This window comes from Rhinopithecus roxellana, chromosome 6 (assembly GCF_007565055.1).
Source record: "Rhinopithecus roxellana isolate Shanxi Qingling chromosome 6, ASM756505v1, whole genome shotgun sequence".
Taxonomy (NCBI): Eukaryota; Metazoa; Chordata; class Mammalia; order Primates; family Cercopithecidae; genus Rhinopithecus; species Rhinopithecus roxellana.
Window position 1 is genome coordinate 97,794,563 of NC_044554.1, and position 27,543 is coordinate 97,822,105.

Genomic DNA, 27,543 nt, shown 5'->3' on the forward strand with positions numbered 1-27,543 from the left:
ACCTTGTGATCTGCCCACCTCGGCCTCCCAAAGTGCTGGGTTTACAAGTGTGAGCCACCACACCCTGCCAAAAGTCAGGTATATTTCTATGCTCTAGCAATTAACAACCCAAAAATGATATTAAGAAAACAACTCCATTTACAATAGCATCAAAAAGAATACCATAAGTAGCAATAAACTTAAAACAAATGATACACTTGCACACTGAAAACTACAAAATGTTGTTGAAAGAAATTAAAGATGGCCAGGCGCAGTGGCTTATGCCTATAATTCCAGCACTTTGTGAGGCCAAGGCAGGCTGATCACGAGGTCAGGAGATTGAGACCATGGTGAAACCCCATCTCTACTAAAAATACATAAAATTAGCCGGGTGCGGTGGTGTCGCCAAGCTGGAGTGATCACAGTTCACTGCAACCTCCGCCTTCCGAGTAGCTGGGAATACAGGTGCGCACCACCATGTATTCCCAGCTACTCAGGAGGCTGAGGCAAGAGAATGGCGTGAACTTGGGAGGCGGAGCTTGCAGTGAGCTGAGATGGCGCCACTAGCACTCCAGCCTGAGTTACAGAGTGAGACTCCAACTCAAAAAAAAAAAAAAAAAAAAAAAAAAAGAAATTAAAGATGATTCAAATAAAATGGAAAAACATCTCATGTTCATTAATTGGAAGACTTAATATTAAGATGGTAATATTTCCCCAACTGGTCAACATATTCATGCAACCCTACCAAAATTTCAACATCCTTTTTTGTAGACACAGACAAGTTGATTAGATAATTCATACGGTGGCCAGGTGCGGTGGCTCACGCCTTTACAATCCCAGCATTTGGAAGGCCGAGGCGGGCAGATCACCTGAGGTTGGGAGTTCGAGACCTGCCTGGCCAACATGGTGAAACCCCCTCTCTACTAAAAATACAAAATTGTCTGGGTGTGGTGGCAGGTGCCTGTAATTCCAGCTACATGGGAGGCTGAGGCAGGAGAATCACTTGAACATGGGAGGCGGAGGTTGTGGTGAACCGAGATCATACCACTGCACTTCAGCCTAGGTGACAGTGCGAGACTCCATCGCAAAAAAAAAAAAAAAAAAAAAAAAATAAGTCATATGGAAATTCAAGGGACCCTGAATAGCCAAAATACTCTTGAGAAAGAACAAAGCTGGAGAACTCATATTTCCCAATTTCAAAACTTACTAAAAGAAAAAAATAAACAAAAAACGAAACTTCCTAAAGCCACAGTAATTAAGACAGTGTAGCACTAGCATAAGGACAGACATGTAGATGAATGAAATCGAATAGAGTCCAGAAATAGATTTATATATCTATAGTCAACTGATTTTCAACAAGAGTGTCCAGACCATTCAATGGGAGAAAATAACTGTCTTTTCAACAAATAGTGCTGGGACAAGAGGCTATCAACATACAAAAGAATGTTTACCTCACACTAGATGTAAAAATTAACTAAAGTGAAGCATAGCCCTAAAAGTAAAAGTTAACACTCTAAGACTCTGCACTCGATTCGGCAGCATGTATACTAAAAACTGGAAAGACAGGGAGAAGATCGGCATGGCCCCTGTGCAAAGATGACATGCAAATTCATGAAGCATTTCATATAAAAAAAAAAAACTATCAGACATTAGAAGAACACATAGGTGTAACTTTTTGTGACCCTGGATTTGAAAACGGTTTCTTAGATATAACACCAAAAGCACAAATAACCAAAGAATTAGACTTCATCAAATTATAAAACGTTTGTGTTTCAAAGGACACTACCAAGGAAGTGGAGACAGCCCACAGAACGGCATAGAGCATTTGCAAATCCTATATTTGTTGAGGGTCTAGTATCCAGAGCACATCAACAACATTTACTCCTCAGTGTAAAGACAAACGACCCAATTTTCTGATATGCATAGACTCTGAATAGACATTTTTCCAAAGACAGACAAATAGTCATTAAATGCATGAAAATATGTCCAATGTCATTAGTCATCAGGGAAATGGAAATCAAAACCACAGTGAGACATCACTTCACCCCCACTAGGATGCCTCACTTTAAAAATATAAAATAAGTATTGGTGAAGATGTGGAGAAATTGGAAGCTTCGCACATTACTGGTGGGAATGTAAAATGGTGCAGCTGTTGTAGGAAAGTTTGGCAGTTCCTCAAAAATCTTGACAGTTCTCACATGATCCAGCAATGGTACTCCTAGGCACATACCCAAGAAAACTGAAAACAGGCGTTCACATGAGAACTTGTACATAAATGCTCACTGCATCAGTCATAATAGTCACGAAGTGGAAACAACCCACATGTCCAGCTGACGAATGGACAAAGAGCAGCAGAGCCATCCAACGGAAAAGCAGCCTCACAAAAGAACGAGGGACTGGGCACGGTGGCTCATGCCTGGAATCCCAGCACTTTGGGAGGCCAAGGTAGTGGATCATCTGAGGTCACAAGTTCAAGACCATCCTGGCCAACATGGTGACAACCCGTCTCTACTAAAAATACAAAAATTAGCCAGGTGTGGTGGTAGGGTGCCTGTAATCCCAGCTACTTGGGAGACTGAGGCAGGAGAATCGCTTGAATCCAGGAAGCGGAGGTTGCAGTGAGCTGAGATCATGCCATCACACACCAGCGTGGGTGACAGAGACTCTATCTCATAAAAAAAACAAAACACAAAAAAGAATGAGGTTTGTACATGCTACAACATGGATGAACCTCAAAGACATGCTAAGTGAAAGACGCCAGCCACAAAATGACACATATTTGACAATTATAGTTACACAAAATGTCCCAAATAGGCAAATCCATAGAAACAAAGGAGAACAGAGGCTATCTGGGACCAAAGAATTGTGAGTTTCATTTCGGGGTGAGGAAAATGTTCCAGAATTAGATAGTGGTGATGGTTGCACAACTTTGTGAATATACTAAAAACCACTGAATTGGACACTTTAAAAGCACACATTTTATGGCATGTGAATCATATCTCAACAAAAAAATAGTAAAACAATAAAAATGGGTGAAGGCAGAGCCTGCACTCCCTGGGAGTCCATTTGGAAGGTGCAAGTAGAATGGAAGAATTGGAAGGCTGGGGGCGGGGGGCTCACACCTGGAATCCCAGCACTTTGGGAGACCGAGGTGTGCAGATCATCTGAGGTCAGGAGTTCAAGATCAGCCCGGCCAACGTGGAAACCCCATCTCTACTAAAAATACAAAAAATGAGCTGGGCGTGGTGGTGAGTGCCTGTAATCCCAGCTAGTTGGGAGGCTGAGGCAGGAGAATCGCTTGAACCCGGGAGGTGGAGGTTGTAGTGAGCTGAGATGGCACCAATACACTCCGGGCTGGGAGACAGAGCATGACTCTGTCTCAAAACAAAACAAAACCAAAAAAAAAAAAAAAAAAAAAACCAGCCAAACAAACAAACAAAAAAAACCCAAAAAACAGAAGAACTGGAAAATGTGTCCGGAGATGGCAGCACAGGCAGAAAGTCATGAGCCTTCCTTGGTCTTCCCTTCCATCTCTAAACTCTGGGCATTCACCAGGCAAGTTCCCATCAACTGTCTCCACACCTACCGAATGGATTCGGGTCCCGTTCACATCACAAGCTGGAACCTCACGCCTGAACCCTGCTCTCATACCCAAATGAAATTGTGAAGCCAGTTGTCACCTGGAAACAGTTTTCTACAGGCCCGCTTACCTGCTCATTCCCATGAGTAATCAAAATTGAAAGTAACACATTCATTTCCCAGTTATTCCTTGGTTTAAAATTTTTTCTCATACCAGGAAGCTTCAAGTAATTCCCTTCTTCTGTTTCTTTGATCTCTTATATATACAACTTCATCAAGTCTAACCATCCATTTTGTGGAAGTACTTCCAGAGCTTTTTCTTCTATTTGCACAACTCACAACTGCTTTAACACATTCCTGGATCCCGTTAACAGCTGTAGGCGCAGCACACCCAGCACAGTGCCTAACATGAAACAGATCCTCATTAAAATGAAGTTTGTCATTTGACATGTCCTGCACACAGTGGTGTGACGGTACATGTTTAATAGCCAGCTCTTGGGGGGAGGTGGAGCCCTGCTTTGTAGCATTTGCCTATTCCTGTGCTGTAAATATTCCTACCAGAGCTGATTTCAAGCTACCAAAGTGACATTAACCAGGGCACAAAACTCCTGAAAATTTTACAATTGAAATTTTGAGTTTTCACGAGCTCCAGCACAACTACTATCTCTTCCCCAAATATGACTTTGATCAACACACTCTTCCTCAGTGGTTCCCTGCCATCCACTTCTTCAAGTCCAAATCCACCCACGCATATTTGAATGTCTTCCTGAATGTGGCCGCCTCCTATGATTCCTTAGATGTAACCTATATTTCTGACTAGGAATCTACCAACTGTGGCCTGAATAGGTTCTGATCACTTCCGTACCTTTGCTCATCTTTTTTCCTGCTGAGTGTTTATGGTGGAAGGGACAAGACAGCTCTCAGGGACCTCTTTTATAAGGCCACTAACTCCATTCATGAGCGTTTCATCCTCATGACCTCATCACCTTTCAAAGGCCCCACCTCCTAATATCACAGATGATTAGGTTTCAACATACACATTTTGGGGAGACACAAACATTCAGACCACAGATATTGGTTAGCTGTTGGAACTGCATTTTATCTCCCTAGATTCAAATCCCTTGAAAGCAGGAACCCCAATACTTCTTGTGAGACCCAGAAAATGCTGAGCAAAAGGTGGAGACACAGTGGTGGTGACAATGTTAGTCCGCTGCTCCAAAGACTGAGAAACTTTGCACTAGGAAAAGACATGCAAAACCTCTAGCTCAGCAAGGCAGGCTCCACACACATCCCTACTTTCTCCATCTCTAAGGGACTAAGATAGGTAGTACTCCAACATGAGCAAAGGACAGGAAAAGGACCAATAAACCCAAGGGGTCAGGGTGGGTGGCAGTGTGGTGACTTCACAGAGTGGTGACAATGTAAAAGGGACTGATCTGCCCCTCAGAACCTGGAAAGACCTGGGAACCGATGGAACCAGTAATTAGAGCTATCTGGTGGGGCTGAAAAAAGGAGGTCAGGCAAAATGTTCCCCCCACCCTCATTGCCCCTATGTGTCCAGATGGCCTCAGGAATCACAAGGTCTACTTTCTGGGAAAATGGAACCAATGAGGCCCTTGACTTGGGGGCAGGCTGGAACAGACGGAAGGAAGGTGAGTATACTGGTAATGAGGCTATGAAAGGGAATCTCAACACCAGACAATGAGAACCTCTGTCCTGCAGCCCTGCTCAGCTCCCAGAATGCTGGTCCCTCGGCATGTGCACGGGGCAGAAAGAGGAGGACTCAATGGACCCTGAGAAAACACCTACGCACTCTGACGTGTGCAGTCTCTCTTTCACCATACTGACACCTGCCCCACCAAGTACCTGGAGTTCCCAATCAGCTCTGTGATGTCTCTTTTAAATCTTAGTGATCAAAGATCACCAGCCATTTGAGGAAAGCCTCCGTGAAAGAGGGGGCCTCCTGTCTCCCAGCAGCTGCTCTCCCTTCCTTCATAGTAACAGGACTTTTTTTTTTTTTTGGCCAGGAATATGTACAACCAGAATATAGATATTTGCTAGCCTTCTTTGCAGCTAGGCAAGGCCTGGAGAAGAGGTTCTGGAAAACATAATTCAGTAGAAGTGTCATATGACAAGAACCTTCCTTAACAGAGCCGTACATGTCCCCAGCCTTTCTTTCCTTCTGCTGCTAGAACTCAGAGACCCTCATCCTGGACTACAAGGCCAGAGTCCCACCCTAGAAATGAGAACTGGGTATGTGAAAATGTCTGGAGCAGAGTCACCAACTGGCCCTGGCTTGCATGCCTCTACTCTAACCTTTTACATGAGTGAGAAATAAACCATCTTTAGGTCATTGACAAACTTAGTGCAAAAGGACACAGTCCCCAATATGTAGAAAAACCAAACAGAAAAAGAATGAGATTAAATTATAATCAACAGTCTAAATATATGAAATAATAGAGTCATGAAACAAGAACAGAATGCTGGGGAGGGGAAGAACAAAGAGCCCTTCAATTTCCTAAAATTTATTTTTTGTGGAGATGGGATCTTGCTATGATGCCCAGACTGATCTTTAACTCCTGGCTTCAAGCCATCCTCCCACCTTGGACTCCCAAAGTGCTGGACTTATAGGTGTGAGCCACTGTGCCTGGCCCCACAATTTTAAATGAAAAATTCATTAGAAGAGGTGGCCAAAAGTCAAGGAAAGCTTCCAGACAATGACACAAACAGGAGAAAAGATGGAAACTAGTTTTCGTGGGTAGGGACAGCCAGAAGCTCAGTGCAGGAGGTCTGATAATAGGAGTTCCAGAAAAAGATGGCAGAGGGAACAAGAGTAAAGTATCAAAGAAATAACTCAAGAAAGTTTCCCAGAGTGGAGGAAAAGTTTCCTGAATGAAAAGATACACCATGGGCTCAACACAAATTTTAAAATACATACACACAGAGGCACATCACTGTAAAATTTAGGAACGCTGGAAAAAATGATCTTCATCTCTACAGAGGAAAAACACAGGTCACGTAGAAAGGAACAGGAACCTAAGTGGTAACAAGATTTTGTTGTTGTTGTTAGCTCTGAGCTCAGAACAAGACTTTTTTTTTTTTTTTTTGAGATGGAGTTTCACTCTTGTTCCCCAGGCTGGAGTGCAATTATGCTGTATTGGCTCACTGCAACCTCCACCTCCCAGGTTCAAGCAATTTTCCTACCTCAGCCTCCCAAGTAGCTGGGATTACAGGCACCCAACACCACACCCGGCTAATTTTTATATTTGAGATGGGGTTTCACCATGTTGGCCAGGCTGGTCTCAAACTCCTGACCTCAGGTGATCCACCCACCTTGGCCTGGCATGAGGGTTTTTTAAAATGAGGTTTTTCTTAATGGCTGCTCATGGAAAGTAGGGAGAAAGACAAAAATCTGTTTTTTTGCTGGGCGCAGTGGCTCACGCCTGTAATCCCAGCACTTTGGGAGGCCGAGGCGGGTGGATCATGAGGTCAGGAGATCGAGACCATCGTGGCTAACATGGTGAAACCCCATCTCTACTAAAAATATTAAAAAATTAGCTGGCGGGCACCTGTAGTCCCAGCGACTCGGGAGGCTGAGGCAGGAGAATGGTGTGAACCTGGGAGGCGGAGCTTGCAGGGAGCCGAGACTGTGCCACTGCACTCCAGCCTGGGTGACAGAGTAAGACTCCGTCTCAAAAAAAAAAAAAAAGAAAAGTCTGTTTTTTTTTTTTTTTTTGAGACGGAGTCTCGCTCTGTCTCCCGGACTGGAGTGCAGTGGCCGGATCTCAGCTCACTGCAAGCTCCGCCTCCCAGGTTTACGCCATTCTCCTGCCTCAGCCTCCCGAGCAGCTGGGACTACAGGCGCCCACCACCTTGCCCGGCTAGCTTTTCGTATTTTTTAGTAGAGACGAGGTTTCACCGTGTTAGCCAGGATGGTCTCGATCTCCTGACCTTGTGATCCACCTGTCTCAGCCTCCCAAAGTGCTGGGATTACAGGCTTTAGCCACCGCGCCCGGCCAAGTCTGTGTTTTTTAAACAAGGAAGTTTTCAGGATCTAAACTTAACTGTTAAATCATTCTTACCCTTTTATATCTCACTTTGGCATCACAGAAACGATTCTGGCGGAAAAGGTAATTGCCAAACTCCCGTTCTGTAGCTGCCACTTTAAGGACCTTCTGAAGTGGATATTGGTCTTGCTGCTCCTGAGGACCAGAGACAGGAATATTCAGCAGGGAAACCCAAAAGCCATAACACCACAAGCAAAGTGTTAGTACACGTGAGCCCAGGAGTTCGAGACCAGCCTGGGCAACACAGTGAGAACACGTCTCCATTTAAAAAAAAAAAAAAAAAGTAATTGAAAGAAAGAAGTGTTACTACAGCTGTGAGGCTCTTCTTTTTCAGATCATGCACTTCTGTTACAGCCTTCTGTGTTGGAGTCACTTCTGAATCTGACAGAGGCCACACAGGTGTTATAACCGGTCCCATTTTACACACTAGAGCCAGAAGGAAGTCTACTTCTTCAGTCTTCCCCCGATGTTCTCTGAGAAAGCAGTCTCCCAGGGAATTAGAAACTGATGGAGCTTGCCAAGCACAGAAGTCAGTGCTCAAAACCACTCTTTGGCCACCAAGCATCGAACAGGTCTTGGTTTGCTCAGGGCCCTGGTGGTCTTTATGGTCGTGATGCTCTACCCTGGCCATCTTCAGAGTCACCCATAGAGCCTCTTTGGTCCCGGCCCCACCCCCACAGATCCTAACCCAGTACACCACAGGTGGGACCAGGCATCTGCAAGAAACTCTAATCTTGGAAGGATGAAAAAAGGGTGAGCTCCCTCACTTGGAGTGCTGACAATTTAGCTGGAGAGATACCATGTGAAGATACAAAACCTGGGAAGGACCTCTAAGGCCACAGATAGAGTCAGTGTGAGATGGCATGATAAAGACAGTGCCTGTGACTGCTGACGGGGTCAGAAGCCCTGCATCTAAGGGACAGGGTTAAGTGAAAGGCTACAAAGAGGAGGCAAGACTTAAGTGGTAAGGACAGTGGCCATACATTCCAGTTTGCCTGGGACTGTCTCAGTTTAAACCCGACGTCATGGGTAACCCCTCCAGTGAATGGCCCCTTTTACTCTCACCTGTGCTGGGCTGGACAATCAATTATCTAGTCACCCTAGTTATGAGCTACCAATGCCTGCCTTGCTGGACACCAAACAATGATGAAAAGCAAGTGCTGTCTCACAGGGAGAACTAGGCAAAGGGTGACCGGAAAATCAGTTCAAACCACAAATCCTCCATCTCACAGCCTTACCTCGCCCCAGCGCATTTATCTACACAGGAGAGCTATCACTAAGACAAACACAGACTAGGAAGCAGAGGAACTCCGCCACCATCACACAGGCGCCGCGGGGGGACCCTGGAGCGGACAATCAGCAGCTGGGCAGGCTATCTAGAAGAATTACCAAAAACAGCAACCCATTCGTCTATCTGTAAAGTGCTGACATCTGTGCTCTGGAACTTACAGCTGAGAGAGCACAAAACTTGTCTGACTCAGCAGAGTCTAGGAAGTCAAGCAGCTCAATCTCGAACAGGACAGTGGTGTTTGGGGGGATTAAGGGAGGGCAGCCCAAAGTTCCATAGGCGTAGTTCGGTTTGAACAGAAACCTGGCCAGCTCTCCTCTCCGCATGCTCAGAAGACCCAGCTCCATGCCCCACAGTGTAATATCTGTAAGAAGACACAAAGAAAGTGGGTGAAGCTTGCTCAGTATCCTGCTCAATGCTATCAGTTTCTTCCCCTTCTAAGTCAGCAGTACTTTGGCCTCCATGTCTCCCTCACACAGTTCCCTCTTCCTGCAATGTCTTCCTCCTGAGCCTATGCCCAGCTTCTACCGATAGAAATTTTATTCAAACTTCCAGGCTCAGTTCAAATGCCCCCTATTCCAGGAAGCCTTCCCTGAACCTCCCAGCTAGAATTAATCATGCCTCCATTAAGCAGACCCACAACACGGCTTTCACCTCCCAGGCACTCATCTGATTCTACCAAGTGAGCTGAGTGCAGGTCAGTCTCCTCCACTACATTGTGAGGTCCTTAAGGGTGGAGATGTTCTAATCTTCTCAGTACATCCTCTCTTTTCACCATGTATTGTGAGAAGTAAGCATTCGATCGATTTTTACTTAATAAATGAACAAAGAAACATTCCTAGTGGTTAGTTAAGTCAGAGTGCAAAGATACCTTGCCTGTTAAGCCATCTCACAAATGCCCAGGTCTCAAGGGGAGAGAACATGGCTGTTTTACCAAAACCCAACCTCAGCAAAGTCAACTCAAAGAACCTGTGCTCTGAGCAGACTTCCCAGCCTGAGGTATTCTGCCTCATCTCGCCCCTAAACAATCCCTTCTTCTCCAGCTCCCACTCTGAATTTACCCTCTCCAAGTTTCATTAGCCGAGGAGTTTTCCTAAAGTAATTAGAATCGAAGGGTCTGTCCATGTGTTCCAGGTATCCAGAGTATTTCACTAGGATAGAAGAAAGAAAGTAAAGAAAATGGACCCAAAACACCCATGCCTCCATAATATCGAGTCTCATCATCACACAGAAACAACGCGATCAGATGAGCTTAAGCTGCCCGACACCCTGAGATACAGGAATAAATCTTCTCTCTGCATTTTGGGTGCCTGCCCTTCGGCTCAGAGGTTCAAGAGCTTCGTGGAAGCATCACGCAAAGGGGACATAGGGGTCCCTAGCTTTCCTCTTAAAAAAACTATTTCAGGCCGGAAGCTGCGGCTCACACTTGTAATCCCAGCTACTGGGGAGGCTGAGGTGAGAGGATCACTTGGGTCCAGGAGTCTGAGACCAGCCTGGGCAACATACAGAGTCCCCTATCTCTACAAAAATATTTAAAATTAGCCGAGCATGGTGGATCGCACCTGTAAATCCCTTATTTGGGAGGCTGAGGCTGGAGAATCACTTGAGCTCAGAAGGTGGAGGCTGCAGTAAGCTATGATCGCACCACGGCACTCCAGCCTGGGCAACTCAGCGAGCCCCCATTTCAAAAACAAAAATCCACTTCAAACAAAGCATTTCCAACCCCATTAAATGCTTTTTGAAAATGTGGCCTCTCTTTCCCCAACAGAGAGTGCGATGACACGGATCCTGCGGACAAACCGCCCCAGGGCACACCTAGTACCGAAGCATCAGGCACCACCAGGTCTCCAGCTCCTTCTCGGATGACATCCTTCAGCACGCCCCGGTCCCCCGAGATGTCCAACATCCTCTGACTTAACCGCTCGTACAGGGACTGGTGGAGAATGAAAGCCAGGCCTCAGAGCCTCAGACCCACCCGGCCACCCCTCGTCATCGACGCCCCGAAACGTCCGGGCCCTCACCTGGCCGGGGGCGTCGTCCCCTTCCAGGACTCCCTGGTTTAAGGCGCTTCCCACCATGTCCTTGCTGCCCTCCCTGTGGCGTGAGCCTTCAGCCTGGTGCGCCCCGCTGCCCTCCCTAGCTGTGACTTTGGTTCCGAAGGCCCCTTTATACCCAGCAGACCCTACCGATGGCGGCATTCCATTCTGGGGCCACGAGAAGGCACTCATCATTTCGTTCCAACTGCCGCCAACTGCCCTGGCTCTCGCGAGCTCTGGAACTACTTATGCCGCGCGGTGAGGTGCGAGGTGCGGCCGGTAATGGGAGCGCACGAAACGTGATGGGACACGTAACGCAACCACGCAGGGCACGTTGGGCACGTGCAGGGGCGTGAGGTGGTGGCACAGAATGGGAGCGTGCAGAGCATGATGGGGCATGTGAGGGAGCGCGAGGCGAGGCCTGTAACCGGAGCGTGTGGGGCATGATGGGGCACGGACGTGGGGGGGTTAGGTGGGGCACGTAATTGGAGCGCGCGGGGCATAATGGGGCACCTAACTGGAGCGACAGAAAGCATGATGGGGAACTTGCAGGGGCGTGAGGCTGGGTACATAATGGGAGCGCACGGGGAATATTGGGGCACCTAACGAGCACACAGAACATGATGGGGCATGGGTGCGAGGTGGGGCACACAGTGGGAGCATGTGGGGCATGATGGGACACATGGCGAGGCCGTCAGGGCACAGGGGAGCACTTTTGGAACACGTGACAGGGCTGCCACCCTTGAAGGAACCCTCGGAGTGGCTGCGTGGTGGGGCACGTGGGGCAGGTTCAGGAAAAAGGATGCAGCATGTGATTGCAGGGCAACCTGGTGAGGACATGAGAGCCATCTGCCACCAGCAGAGTTCAGGGCTCCCAGCTGTGGGTTACTTCCACCTTCTTCCACTTTCCTTCTTCCATTGTGTTCTGGAGAAATTTAGGCCCAGACGAGACACTGATTGACTGATTGACTGATTGATTGATTGATTGATTGATTGATTGACAGAGGCTGGCTTTGAGCCCAGGCTGGAGTTCAGTGATGGATCTCAGCTCACTGCAGCCCCCACCTCCTGGGCTCAATAGATCCTTCTGCCTCAGCCTCCCCAGTAGCTGGGATTACAGATGTGCACCACCAGGCCCAGCTAATTTATTTTTCAGTTTTTAACTTTTTGGAAAGATGGTTTGTAGCTTTGTTGCCTAGGCTGGTCTTGAACTCCCGACTTCAAGCGATCCTCCTGTCTTGGCCTCGCAAAGTGCTGGGATTATAGGCGTAGGCTGTAGCCAACTTTCAATACTGCCCCAACTGGGAGTTAAGTTTCCAACACATGAAACTAGGGGCCGGGCGCGGTGGCTCAAGCCTGTAATCCCAGCACTTTGGGAGGCCGAGATGGGTGGATCACGAGGTCAGGAGATCGAGACCATCCTGGTCTACACAGTGAAACCCCGTCTCTACTAAAAAATACAAAAAACTAGCCGGGCGAGATGGCGGGCGCCTGTAGTCCCAGCTACTCGGGAGGCTGAGGCAGGAGAATGGCGTAAACCCGGGAGGCGGAGCTTGCAGTGAGCCGAGATCCGGCCACTGCACTCCAGCCTGGGCGACAGAGCGAGACTCCGTCTCAAAAAAAAAAAAAAAAAAAAAAAAAAAAAAAGAAACTAGGAGGATACTTTCAAACCACAGCAGTATATCATGACCATAATATTCATTAACTCTGTAACAGGCCAGGTGTGGTGGCTCACGCCTGTAATCCCAGCACTTTGGGAGGCCAAAGCAGGTGGATCACTCGAGGTCAGGAGTTTGAGACCAGCCTGGCCCACATGATGAAACCCCATCTCTACTAAAAATACAAAAAACTATCTGGGCGTGATGGCGGGCGCTTGTAACCCCAGCTACTTGGGAGGCTGACGCAGGAGAATCACTTGAACCTGGGAGGTGGAGGTTGCAGTGAGCAGAGATCACACCACTGTGCTCCAGCCTGGGCGACAAGAGTGAAACTGTCTCAAAAAACAAACAAAACCTGTATAACAGAGTGTCATTGAATTTCTAAACGTTGAAAGACTTCACATTAAAAAAAAAAGCTCACAATTCAATATTATTGAGTGAAAGAAACCAGACACAAAAGAGTACATTCTACATGATGCTGTTCATGTGAAATTCAAAAACAGGCCACATGACAACATGGTAATAAGGACAGTGGCTGTCCTTGTTAGGAGTTATGACTGGGAGGAGGCAGGAGGGAGCTTTCTGGAAACACTACATCTTGCTCTTCAGCGTGTGTGTACGTACAGCAGGTGTTTATCAAGCTGTGTGGTTAAGATTTGCACACTTGTATATGTTATACCTTGATTTTAAAAATCTTAAAAAGGTACCTTCAAATCTCTTTAAAAAAAAAAAAAAAAAAAAGAGGCCAGGCTTGGTGGCTCACACCTGTAATCCCAGCACTTCGGGAGGCTGAGGTGGGAGGATAAACATCAAGTGTTTATCAAGCTGTGGGGTTAAGATTTGCACACTTGTATATGTTATACCTCAATTTAAAAAATCTAAGTGGCGGGGCACAGTGGCTCACGCCTGTAATCCCAGCACTTTGGGAGGCCGAGGTGGGCGGATCACAAGGTCAGGAGATCGAGACCATCCTGGCTAACATGGTGAAACCCTGTCTCTACTAAAAATACAAAAATTAGCCGGGTGTGGCGGCGTGCGCCTATAGTCCCAGCTGCTGGGGAGGCTGAGGCAGGAGAATGGCATGAACCCAGGAGGCGGAGTTGCAGTGAGCTGAGATCGCGCCACTGCACTCCAGCCTGGGTGACAGAGCAAGACTCCATCTCAAAAAAATAAAAAATAAATAAAAAAGAGGCCAGGCTTGGTGGCTCATACCTGTAATCCCAGCACTTCGGGAGGCTGAGGCAGGAGGATTGCTTGAGCCCAGGAGTTCAAAACCAGCCCAGGCAACAAAGCAAGACCCCTGTCTCTACTAAAATAAATAAAACAATAAAATAAAAAAATTAAATAGATTGAACCATCACCTGCCAGTTTGTATTAGAAAAAAAGAGAGAGAGGGAAGGCTGGGTGCAGTAAGGCTCATGCCTGTAATCCCAGCACTTTGGGAGGCCAAGGAGGGAGGATTGCTTGAGCCCAGAAGCTGAAATCCAGCCTGGGCAACAAAGCAAGACCCAGTACCTACGAAATTTTTTTTAAAAATTAGCTTGGCATGGTGGCATGTGCCTGCAGTCTCAGCTACTCAGGCAGCTGAGGTAGGAGGTTGGCTTGAGCCTAGGAGTTGGAGGCTGCAGTGAGCTGTGACTACGCCACTGCACTCCAGCCTGGGCAACAGAGCAAGATGCTGTCTTCCCCTGCCCCCCAAGCCCCTCCCCGCAAAAAAGGAGAGTAAGAGCAAGAGTTTGAGATTCAGAAAGAACTGTTTCCCAGCACCTGTCTGCTCCTGTCAGGGTCGTGAGGTGTGGACGGTGTGCCCAGTACCTCTGTTTCTGCCCCTCCCCCACAGCGGCCAAGGCCAGCACCTGAATGTTATCAGAGCAGGCCCAACAAAGGCTGCCTTCCCAGTCCCGTGATGTAACCCAGTTTCCACCTGATTCTGTTGACCTTGGGGACACAGGAGTGTTGCTGGGAAAGGGGAGGAGAGAAGGGGCAGAGACCAGGCAGTGGTGCAGGCGTCCAGCTGCACTCCCCACTTCTGTCTCCTGTGCCTGCTGTTTCCCTGCTGGGAAGAAGAAAAGGCTGAGCAATCTCTTGATCCATCGGATGAGTGATGCTGGCCTGAGGCCGTAGTGGGAGGCCCAGCGGATCCTGAGAAGCCAGGTATTCCAATGTTGGGCTCTCCCTGGGGGCTGCTGGTGCTTTTCCTGTGTCATTGACAAGCTTTAGTAGGGGAGCAGGTGGGAGATCAGGGTAGAGGCCTTGTAGGTTCCAGGCTCTTTAGAATTACCTGGGAGTGTCACCTATAAATGTAGAGTTCTGGGTCTCACTGGAGACCTCTTGAAGCACTTTTGAAGGTGGACCTCTAGATCTATTACACCTATGCTTTCAACAGTTTCTCGAAAGTTTGGGAACTGATCTGGAAGGTGGAGAGCTTGCCTGGGTTTTGCTGTCCAGTTCTAGGTCCAGATGCCTGCTGGGGCTGGACCTTGCATTATTAGTGTCATTGCAAATGACCCTGCAGATGGCCCCTTTCATGCTTGTCTCCAAATCTGAGTAAAAAATGTAAACACACACACACACACACACGTGTATCTTCAAGGGACCAGTTTTTTCATTGCAGTCTTTTGTTTTACAGCTGGGGAAACTGGGGCCCAAGGTCATGTGGGTTAGGACCGGGATCCAGGACTGAAAGTGTTTCCTCTAAAATTCTGTGCTCCTTAGGGTTGAGGGTGGTGGGTGAGTGCTGGACAGAGGGAGGGGAGAGGACAGGACTGAGGACCGATGCCTGTGTTCCATCCTGGGCAGTGAGTGTGGATGGCTTGGCAGGTGAGCCTGCCGGAGCTGGAGGACCAGCTTCAGTGTCCCATCTGCCTGGAGGTCTTCAAGGAGCCCCTGATGCTGCGGTGCGGCCACTCCTACTGCAAGGGCTGCCTGGTCTCCCTGTCTTGCCACCTGGACGCCGAACTGCGCTGCCCCGTGTGCCGGCAGGCGGTGGACGGCAGCAGCTCCCCGCCGCCCAACGTCTCCCTGGCTCGGGTGATCGAAGCCCTGAGGCTCCCTGGGGACCCGGAGCCCAAGGTCTGCGTGCACCACCGGAACCCGCTCAGCCTCTTCTGCGAGAAGGACCAGGAGCTCATCTGTGGCCTCTGCGGTTTGCTGGGCTCCCACCAGCACCACCCGGTCACGCCCGTCTCCACCGTCTACAGCCGCATGAAGGTGGGGAGCGACGGTGCAGCGGGGCTGGCGGGGCTGGCGGGGCCCGCGGGGACCGGATCCTGTGCTCTCTGGCGCCATCACCTGGCACCAAAAGCATCCAGCTATCCTCGATTTCCCTCCAGCCCTGCCCTGGCGCATTCATTCCTTAGCATTTGAGCGGCAGCTCAACCCAGGTGCCGAGGATTGAAGCCACATGCACAGGATGGGGAGCTCCCTGGTGTCACGCGCTCACCCCCCCCTTTTTTTTTTATTTGCAGTTCTGGTTGTTTTTATTCTTTCTCTCTCTTCTCTCTCTTGCTCTCTCTCTCTCTCCCCCTCTCTCTCCCCTCTCTCCCCCTCTCTCTCCCCTCTCTCCCTCTCTCTCTCTCTCTCCCCTCTCTCCCCTCTGTACCCCCTCTCTCCCCCCCTTCCTCTCTCTCCCCCCCCCCTTTCTTTTTCTTCTTTCTTTTTGGAGACAGCGTCTCACTCTGTTGCCCAGGCTGGAGTGCAGTGGTGTGATCATGGCTCACTGCAGCCACCAACGCCTAGGCTCAAGCAATCCTCCCACCTCAGCCTCCCCAGTAGCTGGGACTACAGGTGCACACCACCATGCCCAGCTCATTTTTTTATGTTTTGTAGAAATGGGGTCTTGTTATGTTGCCCAGGCTGGTGTTGAACTCCTTGGCCTCCAACAATCCTGCCGGGGCCTCCCAAAGTGCTGGAATTACAGGCATGTGGCACTGCCCTAGGCTCCTTGTTTGTTTCTGGACACTCCCCTGTTTGCACTCTCTAGTGCATGAGGATGGGGACTTCATTTTGTCCCCTGGTGTATTTCAGTGCCTGGAGCCATACCTGGCACACTGTAAATGTCCAAAATGCTGAATCAGTGAATTCCTGCCTTTGTAGGCCATCACCAAACCTAGCAGATCATTCTTTAAGACGAGTAATAGTAATACCTGGCTGGGTGTTATATATATAAACCACCTGTTATAAAACACGTGGCTGGGTGGCTTATGCCTATAATAACAGCACTTTGGGAGGCCGAGGTGGGTGGATCACTTGAGTCCAGGAGTTTGAGACCAGCCTGGGCAACATAGTGAGACCCTGTCTCTACAAAAGTTTCAAAATTAGCCTGGTTGGCCGGGCGCAGTGGCCACTCCTGTAATCCCAGCATAAAGCTGGAAGGAGCATGGGTGGGGGCGAGATAGGGCCAGCGAGGTAAGCTGCGGCCAGGGTCTGGAGAGGCCAGTGTGACCCAGGAAGGGATTTGGAGTTTATTCACAGGATGAGGGAGCAAGGCGGGGGCTGGAGGGTTTGAAGCCGGTGGTGATGTGCTTAGATCCCTCTGGCAGAGGGGAGCTTTGAGGGTGAGGCAGAAGGACAGCGAGAGATGAGGGTGCCAGGACCTAAGTTGGTGGGAACTGGGACAAAGGCCTGGGGCAGACCAAAGACAAATCTCGAAAAGAAAAAAACCCTGACAACTGTGTGTGGCAAGGAGGGTGAGGGACGGGGAGGTTGACTCCAGCTCTGTAATCTCCCCTTGCACAGATGAAGTGATCGCAGGGAAGGATCTGTCATGGGCAGGTGGAGCAGGAGGTGCCTGGGGATGTGCAGTCAGGGTGGGGGGCATGTAGACCAGGACAGCGATGCGGCTCAGGGCAAGAGGTCACTGAAGTCCCCTTTGATGGAGAAGACCAGTCCAGGAGAGTCTACATAGTGATAAGGGAAGACATCGATGATGACCCCAAGGGGTACCAGGCTTAAAATCTGGATTGAGCGAGAGAGAGCCCTGAAAAAGGGATAGAAAGAATCCTCAGAGCAGGAACACTGGCTGAGTGTGGCCTCCCAGAAATCAGAGAGAGCACTGAAGGAGGAGGTCACTTGTGTGAAATATCTCTGAGGACTGAAAAGTGTTAGATGTAGCAGTAAGAACTGATTCTCTTGGCAAGAGCAGGTTTAGGGGAGTCTGGAAGGTGGATGCCAACTACAGGTGAGGAAGCTGAGTTTATGTTTTATTAGTTGATGGGAAGGAGGGAAGGAAACAGGCTGGGAGCTTGTCTGTCCTTTGTGGTTAGGATCCAGTGGCCCAGCTTGGGTCCCTGTTTTAGATTTGGGCTTAATTTTTTTTTTGGAGAGACAGGGTCTCACTATTTTGTCCAGGCTGGACTCAAAACTCCTGGCCTCAAGTGATCCTCCCGCCTCGGCCTCCCAAAGTGTTGGGATTCCAGGCGTGAGCCACTGCACCCAGCCAGATTTGGGTTTTGATGATCCCAAGGCTCTTCTCTGCTGCAACACAGAATGCAACTAAATTGCACTCATTTATTGCCCTCTTTTGGGTGTTCCTGTTGCCTCCTGTTTATTGAGATCTTGAGATGCTCGATTGATGGGTGCATTGATTTGCATAACTTAGTTCCTGTCACTGGGAAGGAATGAGTCCCGTCTGTCTGCCTGGGGAGGGTGGCATTGGAATGCCCTTCTGGGGCCACTGTGAGATGTTCTGAAGCCTCATTCTCCAGAGCAAGGACTCTGTCCATTTATGCCAGCAAGTGCTTTGTTCTTTACCCAACTCCCTTCCTGAAAGCCCCTTGCAGCTCTCTGGTGCTTGGGCACGATCCAAGCCAAAGATTCTGTACACTGCATGAGTACAAACCAATGGGGGCTGTGGTCAAGTCATGGAGTAGCTGGTGGTCCAGGAGTCCCGGTTGGCACCCCCAAAGCTAGGCCAGATTTGGGGCCAGGGCAGTCCAGGAGAAGTGCATTTATGTCAGCCTGGGGAGGTCGCAAATCCGTGCTGTGTCCAAGTCCACCAGGAATGGATTCAGGTGTTTATAGGCGTGGGGATTCACCAGGTTTAACCCAGGCCTAGGTAAGCAGCACTGGCCCTAGAATTAGCCTCACCTGGCGCTGGCCTTTTGGTGATGGCTCCTGATTAAATACCCACTAATTCAGGATCTGCTGGTGACCACAGAGTCCATCTGGTGGGTCCCCTACAGGCAGCATTCAATCCAGGAATTGCCAGGATCATATGGTGACTTCCAGTAGCTGTAACATTTAGTGACTCTCTCCATGTCATGCAGAGGGGTGACATCGAGACCCTCTTATGCCTGGGAAGTTCCTGCTGTCAATGCAGAATATTCTTAAAAAAAAAAAATTTAGAGATGGGTTCTCACTATGTTGCCCAGGCTGGTCTCAAACTCCTAACCTCAAGTGATCCTCCCATCTTGGCCTCCTAAAGTGCTGGGATTACAGGCATGAGCCACTGTGCCCAGACTAGAATATTCTTGAATTATTTTATCTTATCTTATTTATCTATTTATTTTTTTGAGACAGAGTCTCACTGTGTCACCTAGGCTGGAGTGCAGTGGGATGGTGTCAGGTCACTGCAACTTCCGCTTCCCAGGTTCAAGTGGTTCTCGTGCCTCAACCTCCCAAGCAGCTGGGACTACAGGTGTGCACCACCACACCTGGCTAATTTTTGTATTTTTAATAGAAATGGGGTTTCACCGTGTTGGCCAGGCTGGTCTCAAACTCCTGACCTCAAGTGAAGTCCTGTCTCAGTCTCCCAAAGTGCTGGAATTACAGGCATGAGATACTGTGCCTGGACTATTCTTGAACATTTTAACCTGTTTTGGACTCAAGGATACCTGAGTGGCCCTGGTTCCCACCCTGGTTTCCTTGGGAGTGCTTGTGGCCATTGGGATACTCCCAAGAAGGTGACCCAAGGAGCTGAGAGGAGGAGAGATCAGCTGCTCATGGGGCCATGGCCTGTTGCCTCCAGGAGGAGCTCGCAGCCCTCATCTCTGAGCTGAAGCAGGAGCAGAAGAAGGTGGATGAGCTCATCGCCAAACTGGTGAACAACCGGACCCGAATTGTCGTGAGTGCCCTTCCCTCTGCCCCCTGCCTGGGACCGGCCACCTTCACTTTCCTGTAGAGCTCAGTTCTCATTGGTCCTTTACAGAAAACCAGGCCTTCCATAGAAAGCCAGAGCTCAAAGCATTCCGGGGCAGGGTGGGGAAAGTGCAAATCCTCTCAGGGGAATTCAATCCAGTTGTTGTCAGGACTGGCTCCAGGTTGGCTTTTGCCCTCTGTGTCCTTGAGACTGAGATAACCCAGGATTTGAGTCCCGGGGGGTAAACAGCTCAAAGCATGGGCGTGACTCCTCCGCCCCTGTGCCACCTGTGTCTGCTTGACCTTGCCAGCCTGTCATGGTGCCCTCCCAGTACCTGGGTGCACAGGCATGGAGAGGCTGGCAGTCCTGGGCCCTGGCAGATCTCCCGAAATAAGAGGCATATGGGGCTGGGAGGTGTGGAGCCCCAGCCTGGAGGTGGCTATGAAACAGAAACAGGAGCTGAGCAAGATCCAGGAGCACTGGGCATCCCTCATTTACCCTCCTCACCCTTGCGCAGCGGGTGGTATCAGCCCTGCCTGGTGGAGGCAGAGCTCAGGGTTCTGCAGGGAGTTCTGGCTCCCTCACAGCAAAGCCTGCTCGCCCAGGGCCTTCCTGCTTTCCTTCAGGTGTGGAACTCTGTGATAAAACAAAATCTTACATGCACATTTGATAGCTGACATAGGCAAAGTGGGGTGTGGCGGCATCTGTAATCCCAGCAACTCAGAAGGCTGAGGCGGGAGGATTGCTTGAGGCTGGGAGGTCAAGGCTACAGTGAGCTATGATCATGCCAGTACACTCCAGCCTGGGCAACAGAGTGAGACCCTGTCTCTTAAAAAAAAAAAAAAAAATTAAAACATGCCAAAGCAGAGCCACTCCATTTGAAATGGGAGCTGGGGTCACCCTCCCCATGGCCACCTCCAGGGCTCCCCAAGCATGGGGTGAACTCCCTGCCCGGTGTCAGGCCATGCAGCCTCCCCTGGGTCTCAGGTCCCAGGACCAGCCCAGTCAGGAAGGCCCTGGGGACCCTGAGGCCAGCCAGACAGAGCCTGGCAGCTTGGCTGTGACTCTGCAGTGACCAGCCCTCCCTGTCCCAGAATGAGTCGGATGTCTTCAGCTGGGTGATCCGCCGTGAGTTCCAGGAGCTGCACCACTTGGTGGACGAGGAGAAGGCCCGCTGCCTGGAGGGGATAGGGGGTCACACCCGTGGCCTGGTGGCCTCCCTGGACATGCAGCTGGAGCAAGCCCAGGGAACCCGGGAGCGGCTGGCCCAAGCCGAGTGTGTGCTGGAAGAGTTTGGCAATGAGGGCCACCACGAGTTCATCCAGGTGAGTGGACGGGGGGTGTCCTGTCCCCATACCCGCCAGGGTCTTCCCCTTCCCAACAGTGTCCTGGCTTCGTACCTTCTAGCCTTAACCTCCCTCTCTCTTGCCTTCCAGAAGTTCCACTCCATGGCCTCCAGGTAACAACCTTGGAGAGAGCTCAGCCAGGGTCTGGTGGCTGCAGGCACAGGCATCTCAGCTCCACTGGTTCCTCCATTCGGCTTAACCAGCGCCTCCCAAGCAGTTGCCCACAGCTGACTCTATAACTGAGCCTGGGGAAAACAGAGGAAAGTCACATCCCTACCTTCAAGGGTCTCGTAGACGAGTGGAGAGGCAGATGGTGAACTGTGGGTACCTAGGACAGCAGAAGTTCACTCAAGCTACAGAAATACTAGAGGAGGGTAGCTCATGCCTGCAATCCCAGCACTTTGGGGGGCCAAGGCAGGAGGACTGCTGGAGACCAGGAATTCGAGACTAGCCTGGCCAACATAGTAAGACCCCATCGCTACAAAAAATACAAAAATAGAAAAAATTAACTGGGCCTGGTGGCATGAGCCTAGAGTCACCACTACTCATGAGGCTGAGGTGGGAAGATTGCTTGAGCCCAAAAGTGTGATGCTGCAGTGAGTCTCGATCATGCTACTGCATGATCCATCCTGGGTGACAGAGTGAGACCCTGTCTCAGAAAACAAAACAAAACACTAGAGGAGGAGCAGGTGTCTGGGGGGCCTGGCAGAGAAGGGCCCAGGACCCGAGTTTGCCAGGCAAGCCAAGGGAAAGGTCCTGTAAAAGGGGGAGTGGTGTGCAGCCTCTGGTTATGAGAAGTTCAGGGTGGCTGGGTGTAAGGCAGGATATCAGGAGGAGTGGGAGCTGGGAGAGGTGGGAAATGGCCAGAAGCAACATCCAGGAGCGCTGGCCATCCCTTGCTTGCCCTCCTCACCCTTGCGCAGCAGGCAGTATCAGCCCTGCCTGAAACTTGCTCTGTAGATTGTGGGAAGAGAGTGGATCCATGTTCTAGACCCAACAAATGAACACGTGCAGTTCCCAAGCCTTCCTCACTCCCTGTTTTTGGGAGACTCCTTGTTTCTCACATTTATTTTAGTCTTACAGACAATTTGGTCAGGAGACATGAGTTTAAATGAAGGGACAGAGGCTGGGCAAGGTGGCTTACGCCTGTAATCCCAGCACTTTGGAAAGCTGAGGCAGAAGGATGACTTGAGGTCAGGAGTTCAAGACCAGCCTGGCCAACATGGTGAAACCCTGTCTCTACAAAAAATACAAAAATTAGCCAGGTGTGGTGGTGCATGCCTGTAATCCCAGCTACTCAGGAGGCTGAGGCACAAGAATCGCTTGAACCTGGGAGGCGGAGGTTGCAGTGAGCTGAGATCACGCCACTGCATTCCAGCCTGGGCGACAGAGTGAGACTCCATCTCAAAAAAAAAAAAAAAAAAAGAAAAGAAAAGAAAAAAAAAAGTCCGGGTGTGGTGGCTCATGCCTGTAATCCCAACACTTTGGGAGGCCGAGGTGGGTAGATTGCTTGAGCTCAGGAGCTCAAGACCGGTCTGGGCAACGTGGTGAAACCATCTCTACCAAAAATAGAAAAAATGAGCTGGGCGTGGTGGCGCATGCCTATAGTTCCAGTTGCTAGGTAGGCTGAGGTGGGAGGATCACTTGAACCCAGGAGGTTGAGGCTGCACTGAGTCGAAATCACGCCACTGCACTCCAGTCTGGGTGACAGAGTGACACTCTGACTCAAAAAAAAAAAAAAAAAGACACATTACTTGGCCCCCATAATTGGTTTCTGATTGGCAGGTCTGGTATGGGGTCTAAGAACCTGCATTTCTGACCATTTCCCAGGTGGACCATTGGCTTTCCACTGGGAACAGGTTGGACCATTTTCCAGCCAACACTGCTGGTCCCCAAACCTGCACTCTGAGAAGCACCGCTATAGAGCATTTCCCCTTCTCAGAAGGAGATGGGTCCTCTCTGAAGGGCTGTGCAGAGGAGGGGACGATGGGCATTGATGAGCATTGTGACTGCAGTCCTGTGCTGTGGATCTGGCTGGGCAGATGTAGATAGGATGGAGGGATGGGGGGCCACATGATACATTGCTCTCTTGTACTATGTGCTGTCACCTGCAGAGCAGAGCTGCCGCAGGCCCGGACCTTGGAAGGCGCATTCAGCCCCATCTCCTTCAAGCCAGGCCTCCACCAGGCTGACATCAAGCTGACTGTGTGGAAAAGGCTCTTCCAGAAAGTTCTGCCAGGTGAGGCCCTGACCCGTCCTCCTTCCTGAGGGCTGCCGCCCAGGGCGGGTAGCAGTTCATTGATTGTATCAGAGAATAAGCTACAGAGCACTCAGACGGAGGTTTGCGGAGGGTCCTGGTGAGAACATGGGACTGAGTTTCTGAACAGCTTGGGTTCATGCTCACTTCATCCCTTCCTAGCTGGTGGCTAGGCAAGTTGTGTCACTTCTGAGCCCCAGGTTCCTCATCTGTAAAGTGGGGCTATTAGCACCCACCCAGCCAGGCTGCAGAGTTTGTATGTAGACATACGTGTGTTGCAGTTTAGTGCTTCATGAATGGTATTAGGTTGGTACAAAAGTAATTGTGATTTTTGCCATTACTTTTTAAAGTAATATACTTTTTGGCTGGGCACAGTGGCTCACACCTGTAATCCCAGCACTTTGGGAGGCTGAGGAGGGCAGATCTTCTGAGGTCAGGAGTTCGAGTCCAGCCTGGCCAACATGGTAAAACACTGTCTCTACTAATAATATAAGAATTAGTCGGGCATGGTGGCATGCACCTGTAATCCCAGCTACTTGGGAGCCTAAGGCAGGAGAATCACTTGAACCGGGGAGGCGTAGGTTGCAGTGACTTGAGATGGCGCCATTGCACTCCAGCCTGGGCAACAAGAGCAAAACTCCTTCTCAAAAAAAAAAAAAAAAAAAAAAAAAACCAAAAAGTGATGTCCTTTTAAAAAATGTCTTCCTACTCGAAGGACAAGTGGCCTTAAAAGTAATGGCAAAAATCGCAGTTACTTTTGAACCAACCTATTAGTTCTTGCTCTCTGTCGAAAACAACTCAAACACATTTCATTCCTTTATTACTAGCATGCTGTTTTGTACATAAGGGAGATTGCTAACAGAGTGATTTCATCCACCAAAAGCAAAAATAGGGTTTGTATAAAAGAAGGGGCTGGGCGCGGTGGCTCACACCTGCAATCCCAGCACTTTGGGAGGCCAAGGTGGGAGGACTACTTGAGGCCAGGTGTTCGAAACCAGCCTGGGCAACATAGTGAGATGCCATCTCTACAAAAAATAATTAGTGGGGTGTGGTATCATGTGCCTGTGGGCCCAGCTCCTGAGGAGGCTGAGGCAGGAGGATCGCTTGAGCCCAGCAGTTGGGAGGCTGCAGTGAGCTATGATCGCACCACTGCACTCCAGCCTGGGCGACAGAGGAGACCTCATCAGTAAGAAAGAAAAGAATGAAGGAAAAAAAAGGAAAGGAAAGGAGGAAAGAAATTGCAGTTTGTGAACTGTGAATCCTGTCCGTACATTTAACTCAGCAGTGTACGCTTTACCCAGTTTAGGGGTAGGTTCTTTAGCCTTTGTCTTTTCGAGCTTGGCAATGTGAGCCACAGACTTGGGACCCAGGACACTGCCTCCCTAGTGACGGCGGATCTCATCACCTTCGTTGTCATTGGTCCTGACAGCTTCCACCAGCTTAGCCAAAGCTCCTTTGTCTTCCAAGTTCACCTGTGTGAAGGCGATGGTGGTGCAGGTCTTCCTGGGGACTAGACGTCCCAGTCTTGCCTTCCCCTTGATGATGCCGTCAGGGACTCCATTGTACAACACAGGCACAGGCAGGAAGACAGCCAGCTTGATGGGACCCAGGCTGTGTGGAGTCACCACCAGCGGAGCCTTTTTTTTTTTTTTTTTTGAGACAGACTCTCTCTCTGTCACCCAGGTTGGAGTGCAGTGGTGTGATCTCAGTGCACTGCAACCTCCGGCTCCCAGGTACAAGGGATTCTCCTGCCTCAGCCTCCTAAGTAGCTGGGACTACAGGCGCGTGCCACCATGCCCGGCTAATTTTCGTATTTTAGTAGAGATGGGGTTTCATTATGTTGGCCGGGCTGCTTGTAAACTCCTGGCCTCAAGTGATCTGCCCGCCTTGGCCTCCCAAAGTGCTGGGATTACAGGCGTGAGCCATTGCGCCTGGCCCGGCTGAGCTTTCTTGTTCTCCACCAAGGTGGTGACGGTGTTAATTCCTGCTCCAAGGACAGGTGGCCTCTTAGTGGGGACGTCCCCTTTGCCAGCAGCTTTCTTCTCAGTCAGGACCGACAGTCTCTGCTTCTTGTCTTTGCCTCTGGTCTGTACTTGTGGGCCAGCTTAAGCAGCTGGATAGCTGTTTGGCGGTCCAGGGCCCAGGTGAACTGGTTAATAGTGGGAGGCACTTTCAGCCACTTATAGAGGATGGCTATCTGCCCCTGCACCCTGACTGAGCGGGACCATTGCACAAAGTGGGCAAGGTCCCTTTTGGCCTGGAAGTCCTGTCCAGGGCCAAAAGTCTTAGGCCTTTTCTCAAACAGGGGATTCACCACTTTCTTGGCCTCCTGCTTCTTCACGCCAGCAGGGGCCAGAGCCACCTTCTCCCCCTTGGCCTTCTTTCCTTGCGGCATCTTGGGCGGCAGGAAGGGGGTGGGGAGGGCGGGGGTCGGGGCAGCACATTTCACATTTCTGGGGTGAACGGATCAGCTGGTAGCTAGCAAAAAGCTCAGGTGGGCTAGTTTGTCGTTGAATAGGCTGATTAGGCTAGCAAATCCAACAGCTGCAGTTATTATGGGTTCTCCAGAAAACCCTGAGGGCTGAGCTGTAAGCTCATGGGACAGGTGTCTTCTGGGTCCTTCCCACAGCACCTCTGCCTCAGGTAGGTGGGCCAGAATCCCTGAGCCCAGTGTCCATTTCTTTCTCCAGCCACCTCAGCCCCCGACAGCCCACCAAGCCACTCCCTTTTATATAAACCCTGCTTTTGCCTTTGGTGAATGCAATCAGTCTGTGATTGATCTTCCTTATGTAAAACTTCATTCATTCATTCATTCATTCATTCATTCATTCAGGGAGCAGCCCTGTACCAGCCACTTCTAGGTCCTGGGGATAGAGAAATGAGGAAGACACAGCCCCTCTCCTTGGGGAGCTCAGGGCCTCCTTCAGCCTCTGTGGGCGGGGTCTGCTGCCCTCCACGTTGCCTCACAGGCCCTCTGTGATCTCCCTCCCAGCCCCAGAGCCTCTCAAGCTGGACCCTGCCACTGCCCACCCACTCCTGGAGCTCTCCAAGGGCAACACGGTGGTGCAGTGTGGGCTCCTGGCCCAGCGGCGCGCCAGCCAGCCTGAGCGCTTCGACTACAGCACCTGCGTACTGGCCAGCCGCGGCTTCTCCTGCGGCCGCCACTACTGGGAGGTGGTGGTGGGCAGCAAGAGCGACTGGCGCCTGGGGGTCATCAAGGGCACAGCCAGCCGGAAGGGCAAGCTGAACAGGTCCCCCGAGCACGGTGTGTGGCTGATCGGCCTGAAGGAGGGCCGGGTGTACGAAGCCTTTGCCTGCCCCCGGGTGCCCCTGCCCGTGGCCGGCCACCCCCACCGCATTGGGCTCTACCTGCACTACGAGCAGGGCGAGCTCACCTTCTTCGACGCTGACCGCCCTGATGACCTGCGGCCGCTCTACACCTTCCAGGCCGACTTCCAGGGCAAGCTCTACCCCATCCTGGACACCTGCTGGCACGAGAGAGGCAGCAACTCGCTGCCCATGGTGCTGTCCCCGCCCAGTGGGCCTGGCCACCTCAGCCCTGAGCAGCCCACCAAGCTGTAGGGCCACCCAGGGTCCTGCCGGCCCACAGGCCCACCCCACAGGCACCAGGGACTCACGGGCTTCTGGGTCCCAAGGTGATATCTCCACTGTTTAGGAAGGTCTTCAGGCCTGTGTGTCCCTGGAACATGTAATGATAGGGAACAGGACCCCATTCCCTTTGCCATCAGCCAGGGGTGTATTTGTAAACGTCGGCCCCCAGGCCTCGGCAGCCACGGGACACACAGAGCTCCCCATGGTCCCTGCTGACCACGCTGTCTGCGCAGACACTTCCAGCTGAGGGCAGAAATAGTCCCATGTATACTTTTTCCTTATTACTGTGAACTTTCAACTACTATCAAGGATAATAAATTTGACATTATTTCTTTCTCTTTCAATGATTTGCAAATATTAGTTGCTGTACATACATATTGCTTTATGCTTCAGTCTTTTTGTTTTTTTTTTTTTGAGATGGAGTCTCGCTGTGTCACCCAGGCTGGAGTGCAGTGGCATGATCTCCACTCACTGCAACCTACACCTCCCAGGTTCAAGTGATTTTCCTGCCTCAGCCTCCTGAGTAGCTGGGATTACAGGCGTGCACCCCACACCCAGCTAATTTTTGTTTTTGTTTTTGTTTTTTTTTTGAGACAGAGTCTTGCTCAGTCGCCCAGTCTGGAGTGCAGTGGCGGGATCTCGG

At 50.4% G+C, this 27,543-nt stretch overlaps 2 protein-coding genes, 1 non-coding gene and 1 pseudogene across 6 annotated transcripts in view; 2 read left to right on the forward strand and 2 right to left on the reverse strand.

The window, feature by feature from the left end:
* Nucleotides 1-11,253, reverse strand: part of FKBP6 (FKBP prolyl isomerase 6) — a 30,619-nt gene extending 19,366 nt beyond the window's left edge. The window contains exons 1-5 of one of the 4 annotated variants that reach the window (XM_010387452.2): nt 11,100-11,253; nt 10,729-10,846; nt 9,975-10,064; nt 9,075-9,277; nt 7,641-7,760 (exon numbers count right to left, since the gene is read on the reverse strand). In XM_010387452.2, the coding sequence (XP_010385754.1) occupies nt 7,641-7,760; nt 9,075-9,277; nt 9,975-10,064; nt 10,729-10,846; nt 11,100-11,144 (576 nt within the window). In that variant the 5' untranslated portion in view covers nt 11,145-11,253. Of the gene's footprint in view, nt 1-7,640; nt 7,761-9,074; nt 9,278-9,974; nt 10,065-10,728; nt 10,847-10,934 lie in introns of all 4 variants that reach the window. The other 3 variants (XM_010387450.2, XM_030933357.1, XM_010387451.2) reach the window with 3 other exon arrangements.
* On the forward strand, nt 1,505-1,610 carry LOC115898443. The gene has a single exon (XR_004058178.1). It is a non-coding gene; the product is annotated as a U6 spliceosomal RNA (small nuclear RNA).
* Nucleotides 11,254-14,639: 3,386 nt separating the features above from the next.
* On the forward strand, nt 14,640-27,238 carry TRIM50 (tripartite motif containing 50). The gene is made up of 7 exons (XM_010387453.2): nt 14,640-14,761; nt 15,407-15,817; nt 19,575-19,670; nt 20,780-21,010; nt 21,122-21,144; nt 23,146-23,270; nt 26,281-27,238. Exons 2-7 carry the CDS (start codon nt 15,416-15,418, stop codon nt 26,868-26,870), a joined length of 1,467 nt encoding a protein of 488 aa, XP_010385755.1. The 5' UTR covers nt 14,640-14,761; nt 15,407-15,415; the 3' UTR covers nt 26,871-27,238.
* On the reverse strand, nt 24,671-25,683 carry LOC115898386 (annotated as a pseudogene).
* Nucleotides 27,239-27,543: the final 305 nt, after the last annotated feature.

What these genes read in the sequence shown, in the direction of transcription:
- TRIM50 (XM_010387453.2), top strand. Translation starts at nt 15,416, where the DNA reads ATGGCTTGGCAGGTGAGCCTGCCGGAGCTGGAGGACCAGCTTCAGTGT. An exon ending in CCGTCTACAGCCGCATGAAG is followed by an intron (nt 15,818 to 19,574) that starts GTGGGGAGCGAC and finishes TGTTGCCTCCAG; the next exon opens with GAGGAGCTCGCAGCCCTCAT. An exon ending in TTCCACTCCATGGCCTCCAG is followed by an intron (nt 21,145 to 23,145) that starts GTAACAACCTTG and finishes TGTCACCTGCAG; the next exon opens with AGCAGAGCTGCCGCAGGCCC.